The sequence below is a fragment of the Phyllobates terribilis genome, unplaced genomic scaffold (assembly GCF_046119375.1).
Source record: "Phyllobates terribilis strain yellow unplaced genomic scaffold, ASM4611937v1 Scaffold_4__5_contigs__length_816908805, whole genome shotgun sequence".
Lineage (NCBI taxonomy): Eukaryota > Metazoa > Chordata > Amphibia > Anura > Dendrobatidae > Phyllobates > Phyllobates terribilis.
The window spans coordinates 468,052,806-468,067,821 of NW_027362764.1; the positions used below are offsets into that span (position 1 = coordinate 468,052,806).

The 15,016-nt window shown below is 44.7% G+C and overlaps 1 protein-coding gene across 1 annotated transcript in view; it reads left to right on the forward strand.

The window, feature by feature from the left end:
- The window catches only part of LOC141265508 (serpin B4-like), an 87,327-nt gene extending 73,967 nt beyond the window's left edge, over positions 1–13,360 (forward strand). The window contains exon 8 of the mRNA XM_073678673.1: positions 12,588–13,360. Coding sequence (XP_073534774.1) covers positions 12,588–12,989 — 402 coding nt within the window. The 3' untranslated portion in view covers positions 12,990–13,360. The remainder of the gene's footprint in view (positions 1–12,587) is intronic.
- The last annotated feature ends 1,656 nt before the right edge of the window (positions 13,361–15,016 follow it).

A 15,016-nucleotide genomic window follows, 5' to 3' on the forward strand; every position in this document is an offset into this window, starting at 1 on the left:
ACATATAAATATATATATGTACATATATATATATATATATATATATATAAAATGTGTTCAAAGTGCTGCCCATTGTGTTCGATTGTCAATGCAACCCTCTTCTCCCACTCTTGACACACTGATAGCAACACCGCAGAAGAAATGCTAGCACAAGCTTCCAGTATCCATTGTTTCAGATGCTGCACATCTCGTATCTTGATGGTATGGTGTGGTATATGGGGTACAAAGATAGTGGGGCCATTCTTCATCAATGTAAACCTCAATGCAACTGGATATCTGAAATTGCTACATGATGATGTGTTGCCCTCTTTATGCACTGAAGATGGCACATTCCCTGAGTTTTTCCAACAAGATGGTGCACCACCACATTAGGAGTTTCAGGTTCGAGCATTCCTACATGAACAGTTTCCTTGAAAGTGGATTAGTCATCGTGGGCCAGTTGAATGGCCACCAAGGTTTTCCGAACTGATACCCTTAGACTTTTATCTTTGGGGTCATCTGAAGGCAATTGTCTATGCTGTGAAGATACGAGATGTGCAGATCTGAAACAACGGATACTGGAAGCCTGTGCTAGCATTTCTTCTGCGGTATTGCTATCAGTGTGTCAAGAGTGGGAGAAGAGGGTTGCATTGACAATCCAACACAATGGCCAGCACTTTGAACACATTTTATAAGTGGTCATAAACTTGTAAAAAACTCATGTAAGAATAAAGTTACGTTAAAACCAAGCACACCATTGTTTTTCTTATGAAATTCTCAATATGTTTGATGTGTCACATGACCCTCTTCCCGTTGAAAAAAATAAAGTTGGATCCAAAATGTCCGACTTAAAAATGGCCACAATGGTCACGACCCATCTGGAAAAGTTTTCCCCCTCCCATATAGTAATGTGCCACAAACACAAAGTTGATATCACCAACCATTGTTGTATATTTACAGGGTGGGCCATTTATATGGATACACCTAAATTAAATGGGTCATGTAACACATCAAACTTATTGAGAATTTCATAAGAAAAACAATGATGTGCTTGGTTTTAACGTAACTTTATTCTTTCATGAGTTATTTACAAGTTTATGACCACTTATAAAATGTGTTCAAAGTGCTGTCCATTGTGTTGGATTGTTAATGCAACCCTCTTCTCCCACTCTTGACACACTGATAGCAACACTGCAGAAGAAATGCTAGCACAGGCTTCCAGTATCCGTTGTTTCAGATGCTGCACATCTCGTATTTTCACAGCGTAGCACTCGCTGCATGTCACTGGAGAGTGGTATCAGTCGAACATCCCTACGGCAGATATTAGCTAGTGTTGAGAGAGCAAGCTTGACACTGCTCGGTACTCGCCCGAGCATCACGCTACTCGGGAAGTTCGGCGAGCACCGAGCATTTCTGGGTTACTCGGGCGGGAGCTCGGGTCTCCGCCCTGCATGTTTGGCACTCTTTACAGAGCCAATGAACATGCAGGGATTGCCAGTCAGTCACTGTAATGCCGCAGCCATGTTGGTTGTGGGCATTACAGTGATTGGCTGGCCGCAAAGGGTCACCTCGAGTATTTAAAACTGGGCGCCGCCATTTTGGATACAGTTGCTCCGGATCAGACAGTGTAGGGACAGCGCTGCTGATTTAGGGAGAGATATATCCTGCGAAATAGTTTAGGGTCTGTAAAGGCTGCCAGATCAAACAAACAGTCCTTCTCAGGACTAATATCCATCCCAGATATCAGGCAGGCAGGCAGGCTGTATAGGAGACGCAGTGATTATACCAGCAAACGCTGCATTACAGTCCTGCGTGCTCCTGTTGCTGAAATTGCTGGACTTAGCTCCAGGTCTCGGGGGCCAGGAAAAATCCTTTTTTTTTCATCTAAATCCTCTTTTTTTTTCCCTCCTTCACATTGTACAAATACCCATCTTATTAACCTTTTGGTGTCCCACCCCCCCAAAAAAAAAGTGTGTCTCTGATTTTTCAGACACAAATATATCTGTTGAAAATAGTCTGGTGTAGACCAGAGAAATAGAAGTGTGGTTTTGCAGTTCCATGGGCCATTTGTATCTAAAAAAAACTGTTTGAGTGTGTCGTTCACTGTTCAGCCGCAAATATATATATTTAAAAAAGTCTGGTATACACCAGTACATTATAACTGTGGTTTTGCTGTTCCTTGGTAAAAAAAATCTCTATTATCCTCTTTTAGGCATTTTTTGCCGAAAAAAAAAAATAATAGTGTCTCCATGATTTTTCAGACACAAATATATCTGTTGAAAATAGTCTGGTGTAGGCCAGAGAGACAGAAGTTTGCTTTTGCTGTTCCACGGTAAAAAATCTCTATTATCCTGCTCTTGGCATTTTTTGCCGTAAAAAAAAAAAATAATAGTGTTTCCCTGATTTTTGAGACACAAATATATCTGTTGAAAATAGTCTGGTGTAGGCCCGAGAAATACAAGTGTGGTTTTGCAGTTCCACGGGTCAAATCTCTATATTATCCTGCTTTTCGCAATTTTTGGCCGTAAAAAATAAATAATAGTGTCTCCTGATTGTTCAGACACAAATATATCTGTTGAAAATAGTCTGGTGTAGGCCCAAGAAATACAAGTGTGGTTTTGCAGTTCCACGGTTCAAACCTCTGTATTATCCACTTTTGGGCCATTTGTATCTAAAAAAAACAGTTTGACTGTGTCGCTCACTGTTCAGCCGCAAATACAGTATATATATATTTTAAAAAGTCTGGTATACACCAGTAAATTATAACTGTGGTTTTGCTGTTCCACGGTAAGAAATCTCTATTATTCAGCTTTTAGTATTTTTTCCGTAAAGAAAAACAGTAATATTTTCTCCCTGATTGTTCAAATTGTTTAAAAGAGTCGGGTGTAGGCCAGAGAAATAGAACTGTCGTTTTCCTCTTCCACGGTTCTAATCTAATTTTTATTACTCTCTTTCCATTGATAGTGCGAGTGTAAGCTATTTAACTTACTTTACAATGGGCAGGGCGCGTGGCAAGGGACGTGGAAGTGGATGTTCTGGTGATGGTGCGTGCACAGGACAGGGCCGTGGCCAAGGTGAAAATGTGCCACAACCAACAGCCACATCTTCTCGCTCCCACTTCTTGACCGAATTACTAGGGAAGCACAGAACAACACCAGTATTGCGAACTGATCAGTGTGAACAGGTTATTAATTGGATAGCAGATAATACTTCCAGTCACCTGGGCACCACCACCTCCGGCCTGTCTTCCACACGGTCGACTCTTAGTAGCCGTGAGTCTCGTCCGCATGCTCCTCCTCACCCTGATGCTCCTTCCTCCCACCATGCCGAGTGTCGTCAGACAGCAACTGATCCCACACTTGGACACTCTGAAGAGCTGTTCAGTGGTCCATTTCCAGATTTGTGCCCCTCGCCTGCTCCGCTTGAAGTGGTGGAAGAGGAGATCCCATGTAGCGATGCCCAAATATTTGAACAGCCACGGCCACAGGAAGTCGACGCTGGCAATTTGTCACAAGAGGTGGACAATGACGAGACACAATTGCCAGGAAGTGAGGAGGAGGACCGTGGTGCGCAAGTGGAAGAGGAGGAGGTGGTGGATGATCTAGTAACTGACCCAACGTGGCAGGAGGACAAGCAGAGCGAGGCCAGCAGCACACAGGGGGAGGGAGGCAGAGTACCCCAACAGGCAGGAAGAAGCAGTGTGGTGGCCGCAGACAGAAGGCGGGCAACCGTTCCCCGTAACACCAACACGAGGGACGTTGGCAGTACAACCGGTAGGTCTTCCAGAGTCTGGAATTTTTTTAAAGACTCTGCTGATAACCTCAAAAAGGCCATTTGTACCACCTGCCATGCCAGCATCAGCAGGGGTGACAAAACTACCAGCCTGACCTCCACCCGCATGATCAGGCACATGGCAGCAAAGCACCGACTTTGTGGGCCGAAACCCAGGGTCCACGACCAGTGTCAGCAGGTGTCACCACTGCTTCTTCCACTGTTGTGTGTGCAATAGAACCCCTTGTTGTGTGTGCAAGGCAATCCCCTCCTCTCAGTCTTCACTTGTTATGGCAGTTTCTCAAGAAACAGCATCAACGTCCACGTCCCACCGCAGCGTTCAATTGTCCATATCCCAGACCTTTGAACGAAAGCGGAAATTTACGGCTAATGCTCCACAGGCCACAGTCCTAAATTCGCACATTTCACGACTGCTTGCGTTGGAAATGCTGCCTTTTAGGCTGGTGGAGACGGAATCCTTCCGCAACCTTATGGTGGTGGCCGTCCCTCGGTACTCGGTCCCCAGCCGACACTATTTTGCCCGGTGTGCCATCCCCGAACTACACAAGCATGTGTCCCAAAACTTCTGCCGTGCCCTCAACAACGCACTTACTGGGAGAGTCCACCTGACAACGGACACGTGGACAAGTGCTTGTGGCCAGGGACGGTACATCTTCCTGACGACACACTGGGTAAACATAGTGGAAGCTGGGACCCAGTCGGACCTTGGGACGGAACACATCCTCCCCACACCGAGGATTGCGGGCCCTATGTCAGTCAGAGTTGCCCCCACAGTGTACAGCTCCTGAGCATCATCCTCCTCCTCCTCCTCATGTTCAGCCTTCATCTCAGATATCACCACATCAGTTACAAGCTGGAAGCACTGCAGTACTGCCTCAGCCAAGCGGCAACAGGCTGTGCTGAAACTCCTAAGCTTAGGTGAGAAACCTCACACTGCTTGTGAGTTGTGGACAGCTGTGAAAGAGCAGGCAGAACTGTGGCTGAGACCGCTGAACCTACATCCAGGCATGGTGGTGTGTGACAATGGCCGTAACCTGGTAGCGGCTCTGAGGCGAGGCGAGATCACACATGTACCATGCCTGGCTCATGTGCTTAACCTCGTGGTTCAGCGGTTTCTTAAATCGTACCCCGAGTTGCCAGATCTGCTCGTCAAAGTACGCCGCCTGTCAGCTCATTTTCGCAAGTCGGCTACAGCTTCCGCCGCCCTTGCTGTGTTGCAGCAGCGTTTGCAGCTTCCGTCTCACCGACTGGTGTGTGATGTCCCCACACATTGGAACTCTACCCTCCACATGTTGCAAAGGATTTGTGAGCAGAAGAGAGCAGTTGTGGAGTACCAGTTGCAACAAGGCCATCGATATTCAGGTCAGACTCCACACATAAGACCTCAGGAGTGGACCTGGATGTCTGACATCTGTACCATCTTGACAAACTTTGAGGAGTCCACCCAGATGGTGAGTGGCGATGACGCCATCATTAGTGTCAGCATTCCACTTGTCTGTCTTTTGCAAAGCTCTCTGCAGAGAATTAAAGAGGAGGCATTGCAGCCAGAGTATGATGAGATGGATCAAGAAGACATAGCGGTCGATTACACACAGCCCAGCCTCATGTCATCCCAACGTGCATTGGGGGACAATGAGGGAGACGAGGAGGAGGAGGAAGAACAGGAGCTTGTATCATGCGCTGTAGATGGTAGTACCTGTACAACTGTCATACCGTCGGTTCAGCGTGGGTGGCCTGATGACAGGGGGGAGGAGGAGGAGAGCATGGTCAGTCGTCATCTTGGTGAGGACACGGAAGTCTTGCCCGTTACCAGTCTGGCACGCATGGCTGACTTTATGTTACGCTGCCTTAACCGTGACCCTCGCGTTGTCAAAATGTTGGGTGACAGTCATTACTGGTTGGTGACACTTTTAGACCCCCGCTACAAGGAGAACTTTCACTCTCTTATTCCTGAGGTCGAGAGGTCTACAAAAATGGGGCAGTACCAGAAGGCCCTTGCTGCAGAACTGTTAAAAAAGTTCCCATCTGAACTCGCTAGCGGCAGAGGTCACAGTTCGTTGACCAACCAATGCGTACAAGCGAGAGAGAGGCAACTCCAATCCAGCAGAGGCAGGAGAACACTGTCAACTTTCTGGGACAGTTTTCTGAGACCCGCCCAACTTACAGGCCCTGAGGTGTTGAGTACTCTCACAAGGAGTGGAAAGTTTCAAAAAATGGTGAGGGAGTACCTTGCCGACCGTACCAGCATCCTCTGTGATTCCTCTGTGCCTTTTAATTATTGGGTATCCAAGCTGGACACTTGGAATGAACTCGCTCTGTACGCCTTAGAGATCCTTGCCTGCCCTGCCGCTAGCGTGTTATCGGAGCGTGTTTTTAGTGCCGCTGGGGGAATTATAACTGATAAGCGCACTCGCCTGTCAACTGACAATGCTGACAAGCTGACCTTTATCAAAATGAACAAGGGCTGGATTGGGCCAGACTTCTCATCACCACCAAATGAGAGCAGAGTAACATAAAGTCAAATCCACTGTTTTTCGGGAGGTGTATTCACATGCACCGCTTCACACCCACACATGGGTATACGCTTCCTCATTTCGGCTGTTTTATGTTCTTCTCCTTATCCTCAGCCTCCACCACCACTATACCTGCAGGGTGACCGTGGTCCGCGTTGCCATTATTGAAAGTTCCTCCGTCCTTATTTTTGTCAGCTTTTGCTTGGAAGGCATAAGCAAAGACTGTGGGAGACCCACTCCCCGATGATGGGAATAATATTTGTAATATGCTGTACTGCATGGCTCTTGTAAGGGGCATTGCAAGTTCCTCCATCCTAATTTTTGGCAGCTTTTGATTGGAAGGCATAAGCAAATACTATGGGAGACCCACTCCCCAATCATGGGAATAATGTTTGTAATATGCTTTACTGCATGGCTCTTGTAATGGACATTGCAAGTTCCTCCGTCCTAATTTTTGGCAGCTTTTGCTTGAAAGGCATAAGCAAATACTATGGGAGACACACTCCCCAATAATGGGAATAATGTTTATAATATGCTGTACTGCATGGCTCTTGTAAGGGGCATTGCAAGTTCCTCCGTCCTAATTTTTGGCAGCTTTTGCTTGGAAGGCATAAGCAAAGACTATGGGAGACCCACTACCCAATAATGGGAATAATGTTTGTAATATGCTCAACTGCATGGCTCTTGTAAGGGGCACTGCAAGTTCCTCCGTCCTAATTTTTGGCAGCTTTTGCTTGGAAGGCATAAGCAAATACTATGGGAGACCCAGTCCACACTCATGGGAATAATGTCAGTAATATGCTGTACTGCATAGCTCTTGAAAGGGGCATTGCAAGTTCCTCCGTCCTAATTTTTGGCAGCTTTTGCTTGGAAGGCATAAGCAAAGACTATGGGAGACACACTCCCCAATAATGGGAATAATGTTTTTAAGATGCTGTACTGTATGACTCTTGTAAGGGGCTTTAAAAGCGTCTTTTTAAGCTACTGCGACCTCCACCACTTTTCCGAGGGGCATTAAAAGCATCTTGTTAAGCTACTGCGACCTCCACCACTTTTCCAAGGGGCATTAAAAGCGTCTTGTTAAGCTACTGGGACCTCCACGTCTCTTCTGAGGGGCATTAGAAGCGTCTTGTTAAGCTACTGCGACCTCCACCACTTTTCCGAGGGGCATTAAAAGCGTCTTGTTAAGATACTGCGACCTCCACCACTTTTCCGAGGGGCATTTAAAGCGTCTTGTTAAGCTACTGGGACCTCCACGTCTCTTCTGAGGGGCATTAAAAGCATCTTGTTAAGCTACTGGGACCTCCACGTCTCTTCTGAGGGGCATTAAAAGCGTCTTGTTAAGCTACTGGGACCTCCACCACTTTTCCGAGGGGTATTAAAAGCGTCTTGTTAAGCTACTGTGACCTCCACGTCTCTTCCAAGGGGCATTCAAACCGTCTTGTTATGAAACTGGGACCTCCACCACTTTTCCGAGGGGCATTAAAACCGTCTTGTTAAGCTACTGGGACCTCCACGTCTCTTCCAAGGGGCATTCAAACCGTCTTGTTATGCTACTGGTACCTCCACCACTTTTCCGAGGGGCTTTAAAACCGTCTTGTTAAGCTACTGGGACCTCCACCACTTTTCCAAGGTGCATTAAAACCATCTTGTTAAGCTACTGGGACCTCCACGTCTCTTCTGAGGGGCATTAAAAGCATCTTGTTAAGCTACTGGGACCTCCACCACTTTTCCGAGGGCCATTAAAATCGTCTTGTTAAGCTACTGGGACCTCCACCACTTTTCCGAGGGGCATTAAAACCATCTTGTTAAGCTACTGGGACCTCCACATCTCTTCTGAGGGGCATTACAAGTGTCTTGTTAAGCTACTGGGACCTCCACGTCTCTTCTGAGGGGCATTAAAAGCATCTTGTTAAGCTACTGGGACCTCCACGTCTCTGGTTCTCTGGTGGGCTCGTCCAATGCTGCCCTAAAGCAGGCCGGGCTAAGAATAGTGTGTGGGGGGATGTTCAAAGGAGAAATAGGGGTGGCTGGGGACCGTTTATGGACACCTAGCCGCCCACTGGCGGCTGGGGACCGAGTGTGGACACCCGGCCGCCGGGTGGCTGGGGACTGAGTATGGATTCCAGGCCGCCAATGCAGCCATGACGTGGTGGCCAGATTCCGCCTCCACATGCCTAAAAGGCCCAATTTCAAGTGCAAGCAAGCAGTATGGTATTGCAGCCTGGGGGTGGGTGGGTGGCAGGCTGCACATTTACGCTTGCATTCCAAGAAAACAAAGCAGATGCTAACTTGTATCATCATCATCATGCTCCTCACCTTGGCACTCTCAACTCCCCTGATGGAGAAGCCAGGGCCCACCGGAGGAGTCTGGTTCTCTGGTGGGCTCGTCCAATGCTGCCCTAAAGCAGGCCGGGCTAAGAAAAGTGTGTGGAGGGAAGTTGACAGGAGAAATAGGGGCGGCTGGGGACCGTTTATGGACACCCGGCTGCCCCCAGGCGGCTGGGGACCGTGTGTGGATACCCGGCCGCGGGGCGGCTGGGGACTGAGTATGGACACCCGGCTGCCCCCTGACGACTGGGGACCGAGTGTGGACACCCGGCCGCCAACGCAGCCATGACATGGTGGCCAGATTCCGCCTCCACATGCCTAAAAGACCCAATTTCAAGTGCAAGCAAGCAGTATGGTATTGCAGCCTAGGGGTGGGTGGGTGGTTGGCTGCATATTTGCACTTTCATTGCAAGGAATGGGGGAGGTACAATTGAACACTGCCCTGGGACAAGAACTTCACCGGGATAGTTGCGAGTCTGCATCTTCTGATGCGGCAAGGATCACTTCTGATGGGCACACTTTTAGGCAGTGACCTGGGTGTCAGAGATGCTTCCAGGGGTCTTCCCCATGCTGTTCCCATGTCTTTTCAGCACTGTATGCATGTGTCACAAAGCACATGGCCAGATAAGGTTGTAAAATGTTAAAATGACATTTCCCGGTGAATGTATTTGTCACGGTTGAAAGCAATACAAAAGTGCAAAAACGCATAAAAAATGCTACTTGTGAACATAGCCCAAGGTGTGGAGGAGTATTTTTGTTTTTGGTTATTTATTTTACCTTATACACAAGTCTTTACCCTGGAAAGGAACGTCCTTAACATATTTCACAGGAATGCAGTTTCAGTTTCGTTTTTGAACGTTTTATTGTGAGCCCTTAAATGTGGCTTAATACCTCTGACCACGTTGTTGACAGCAGTGACCTGGGGGTCAGAAATGCTTCCTGGGGCGATCCCCATGCTGTCCCCATGTCATTTGAGCACTGTCACTATCGTTTTGGGCACTTGTTAGGCTTTTAAAAGACTGCCGGGGGTGCCGCCGCAAAAATGCTCGGGTCTCCCATAGACTAACATTGGGCTCGTTGCTCGGGTCGAGCACCCGAGTATCACGGCGAGCTCGGCCCGAGCTTCGAGCACCCGAGCATTTTAGTGCTCACTCAACACTAATATTAGCTACTCACAAATGGCACCCTTACAAAATCCAGCTGCTGCAGCATCTCAACGAGGATGACCCAGATCGGCGAACTGAATTTGCATAATAGACAAAAATTGGAATAGGACCCTCAGTTTACACAGAAGATTATGAGGCAAACTTTTTTGTGAATGGTGAAGTTAACAAACAAAACCACTGCTATTGGTCTGACACTAACCCACAGTGGATAGATCCCTCCAAGACTGTTGGAACAGAAAAATTGATGGTATGGTGTGGTATATGGGGTATGCAATATATCTACATATAAACATATATATGTACATATATATATATATAAAATGTGTTGCTGCCCATTGTGTTGGATTGTCACTGCAACCCTCTTCTCCCACTCTTGACACACTGATAGCAACACCACAGAAGAAATGCTAGCACAGGCTTCCAGTATCCGTTGTTTCAGATGCTGCACATCTCGTATCTTTCTTGATGGTATGGTGTGGTATATGGGGTACAAAGATAGTGGGGCCATTCTTCATCATTGTAAACCTCAATGCCACTGGATATCTGAAATTGCTACATGATGATGTGTTGCCCTCTTTATGCACTGAAGATGGCACATTCCCTGAGTTTTTCCAGCAAGATGGTGCACCACCACATTATGGGTGTCAGGACGAGCATTCCTACATGAACAGTTTCCTGGAAAGTGGATTGGTCGTCGTGGGCCAGTTGAATGGCCACCAAGGTCTCCCCATCTGACCCTCTTAGACTTTTATCTTTGGGGTCATCTTAAGGCAATTGTCTATGCTGTGAAGATACGTGATGTGCAGCATCTGAAACAACGGATACTGGAAGCCTGTGCTAGCATTTCTTCTGCGGTGTTGCTATCAGTGTGTCAAGAGTGGGAGAAAAGGGTTGCATTGACAATCCAACTAAATGGGCAGCACTTTGAACACATTTTATAAGTGGTCATAAACTTGTAAAAAACTTATGAAAGAATAAAGTTACAGTATGTTAAAACCAAGCACACCATTGTTTTTCTTATCACATGACCCTCTTCCCATTGAAAAAAATTAAGTTGGATCCAAAATGGCCAACTTTAATATGGCCGCCATGGTCACCACCCATCTGGAAAAGTTTTCCCCCTCCCTTATACTAATGTGCCACAAGCAGGAAGTTGATATCACCAACCATTCTCATTTCATTTAGGTGTATCCATATAAATGGCCCTTCCTGTATATGTATATACACACTATATAACATTTATGCTTTACTGTAACTGATCAATAAACTCAAAGACACATTCTTAAATGGAACCTGTCACGTCCTTTTTCGATATTAAACTGGCCCCAATGTCTTGTTAGTCATGTAATTGCATCACTAACATGGTCTTTCAAGGAAAACATCCCACTATTTATCTAAAAAATAACACTTTTGCATCCCATACCTTCTCTTTCAGTCATAGCAGTCATAGGGGTGGTGCTTTCTATCCTTCCAGTCACGGTTCTCTTCAAATTATTCACGCCTATTGTAGCCTGATTGATTGCCTGGACTGCCCCAATGTCACGCCAAGCGCCCAGTAAATCTCGCTCTTTCGCACTGATTATCAGGTCCGTGGGCATGCACATTGAATCTGGATGTATGTCTCCAGCTTCATTTCATATCTGCGCATGCTCCAGAGAAGCAGGAGCATAGTGTGCGCGGTCACTATTGATGCATCACTTAATCACTGACTCACCGCGGCTTCGGAGCATGCGCAGTTATGAGATGAAGCTGAAGCTGGTTACATACACCCAGATACAGTGCGCATACCCAGGGACCTGATAATCAGTGCACAAGAGCGAGATTTACTGGGCAATTGCCATGATATCGGGGAAGTCCAGGGAATTAATCAGACTCTGATAGACGTGAATAATTTGAAGAGGACCGTGATTGGAAAGATAGAAAGTCCCACCCTTATGACTTAAAGAAAAGGTATGACCTAAAGATAAAGAGTATTTTTTAGATAAATAGTTGGCAGTTTTGTTTGAGACCATGTTAGTGATGCACATGGCATGACTAACAAGACATTGGGGCCAGTTTAATATCGAAAAAGGATGTGACAGTTTCCCTTTAAGAAACTCCTGGGATCATTTTATGCTATATGTCAAACAGAAAACACTTTATAGTATTCAAATCACCAAAGCAGCACTCTAGTCAGCAAGAAATACTAAAATACTCAATCCTGAAGTCTACAGAACAAAGTCTCCAGAATTGTGAAAATGCCTCTCTCTTAAAAAATATAAATAAGATTTGTCATGGGCAATGGAAGTATCCTATGCTGTTGGATATATGACTAGCCACGATAGGATATGGAATGTTGGTTTAATGTCAATGTGTTTTAGGACAACCAATTTTATGGTTGTCCTGAAGAAGGAGTCGGAGTGACTGTGAAACGCGTTGACATTAAACCAACATTCCATATCCTATCATGGATTGTCATTTATCCAGCAATGCAGGATACTTCCATTGCCTGTGACAAATCTCATACACAATTCCCTGGAAGCTGCAGCAGCTGAAATCTGAAAAATGGTACATAAGATACAGAATATTTTAAAGTTGTCAGAATCTGGCCATAAACTAATTTAAAAGAGACTATTTCCTTACTTTTATATTCATAAAAACTATGGCAAAGCAGGAGTTATTTTAATCTGTTGATTTCATTGTTTCCCTAGGTAAAGTCAGATGTGACTGAACTTCCTCTACCCACCTCACACTCTCACCACACTCTTATTTGAACTCTCTCATTTAATACTATTGTAACACATTTACTTTTGCATTTTTGCCTTAGATTGAAGAGCAAATCACAGATGAATCATTAATGAAGTGGACAAACGGCAAAAATTTGCGCACAACAAGAGTAGACATACAACTACCACGATTCAAGATAGAGACAAGCTACGATTTAGTTCCGTGCTTAACAAATTTGGGAATGGTGGATGCCTTTAGTCAACAAAAGGCAAATCTATCTGGTATATCTGACATAGGCTTATATGTGTCTCAAGTGTTTCATAAATGCTTTATTGAGGTTAATGAAGAAGGCACAAAGGCTGCTGCTGGAACTGGTGCTGTCATTGTCCCAAAGTCTCTTTTTCCGCCTAGTACATTTAAAGCTGACCACCCATTTTTGTGCTTTATCAAACATAATCCTACAGACACAATTCTTTTTCATGTTAAGATGTACTCTCCATAAGGATGCATGTTTAAAATTGTTGTATGAATTAGGAAACCTTACTTTCTACCATAAAGCAGTCTTTCGACAAGTGATATCTGGTAGTGTGGCTCCGCTCTATTGATGTAAATGGGATAGAGCTGTGACACCACACACTTTAGTCAGGTGTTGTGCTGTGTTTGGAAAAAAGACATCTTTAAAAAAAAAATCCTGTACTTGATCTTTAATCTTCCTTTTAACTTGTGCATAATGTATGTTATGTTTTAATTTTACTGTCATGTTATCTGAATAACTATCATATTCTATTAAAATATATATTACTAATCGTGGAAATGCACAATCCTCCACAAATTTCTTTTAATAAACATAAAAAATGTGCATTTTGCATCTAACTACAATGATCGTGTTTGCTTAAACTGTCACACAAGCCTAACACAACACATATACTCTCAATATGAATGTGATAGAGAAGAATAAAAATCTAAGTACAGTAGGTAATAATCAAATTACTTACAAAAACATTCTATCCCTGCATAAATACAGGCACAACAATGGTAACCAATTCAAAAGTAGACTTAAACTGTACATCCAATTCACAGCACAATCCCAAAAATGTTTTTGTCTGCTGCTGGGTAAAAACAATGTGTCCTTTATCAAATCAAGTGTGCATATTCCAAATCCATAGTCAGAATTGTTGTAACTAGTGATGAGCGAACGTGCTCACCACTGCTCGGTGCTCGCCCAAGCATCTCACTGCTCGAGATGCTCGGCACTTGACGAGTATTTCCGGGTTGCTCGGGCGGGAACTCGGGTCCCCTCCCTGCATGTTTGGCGCTCTTTAGAGAGCCAATGAACATGCAGGGATTGCCTGCCACGCACTGTAATGCCGTAACCATGTTGTTTGTGGGCATTACAGTAATTGGCTGGCCGCACAGCATCATCAGGTCTATATAAGACCTGGCGCCGCCATGCTTGTCACAGTCTACCCCGGATTCAGGCAGAGTAGGCAGAGCTGCTGCTGCGTCAGGGAGAGATTTGCATGTTAGAGTTAGTATAGGTATTCCACAACATATATCTATAATATCCAACTGAACTAACAGTCCTTCTGAGGACTAATGTAGCTGCATATAATCAGTGGTGGTAGCAGAAATTAGGCAGGCAGGCAGTGTATGTGGCAGACTGGAGTGAATATAGCAAGAGGGTCCATTGAACGTCCTGTTAGTCTAGGTATTCCACAACACATATACAGTGGGTATGGAAAGTATTCAGACCCCTTTAAATTTTTCACTCTTTGTTTCATTGCAGCCATTTGGTAAATTGTAAAAAGTTCATTTTTTTCTCATTAAAGTACACTCTGCACCCCATCTTGACTGAAAAAGAACAGAAATGTAGAAATTTTTGCAAATTTATTAAAAAAGAAAAACAGAAATATCACAACCATTGAATGTCCTGTTAATCTAGGTATTCCAGAACATTATATATACAGTATATATATATATATATATATATATATATATATATATACACACACAGTACAGACCAAAAGTTTGGACACACCTTCTCATTTAAAGATTTTTCTGTATTTTTATGACTTTGAAAATTGTACATTCACACTGAAGGCATCAAAACTATGAATTAACACATGTGGAATTATATACTTAACAAAAAAGTGTGAAACAACTGAAAATATGTCTTATATTCTAGGTTCTTCAAAGTAGCCACCTTTTGCTTTGATGACTGCTTTGCACACTCTTGGCATTCTCTTGATGAGCTTCAAGAGGTAGTCACCGGAAATGGTTTTCACTTCACAGGTGTGTCCTGTCAGGTTTAATAAGTGGGATTCCTTGCCTTATAAATGGGGTTGGGACCATCAGTTGTGTTGTTCAGAAGTCAGGTGGATACACAGCTGATAGTCCTACTGAATAGACTGTTAGAATTTGTATTATGGCAAGAAAAATGCTGCTAAGTAAATAAAAACGAGTGGCCATCATTACTTTAAGAAATGAAGGTCAGTCAGTCCGAAAAACTTGGCAAACTTTGAAAGTGTC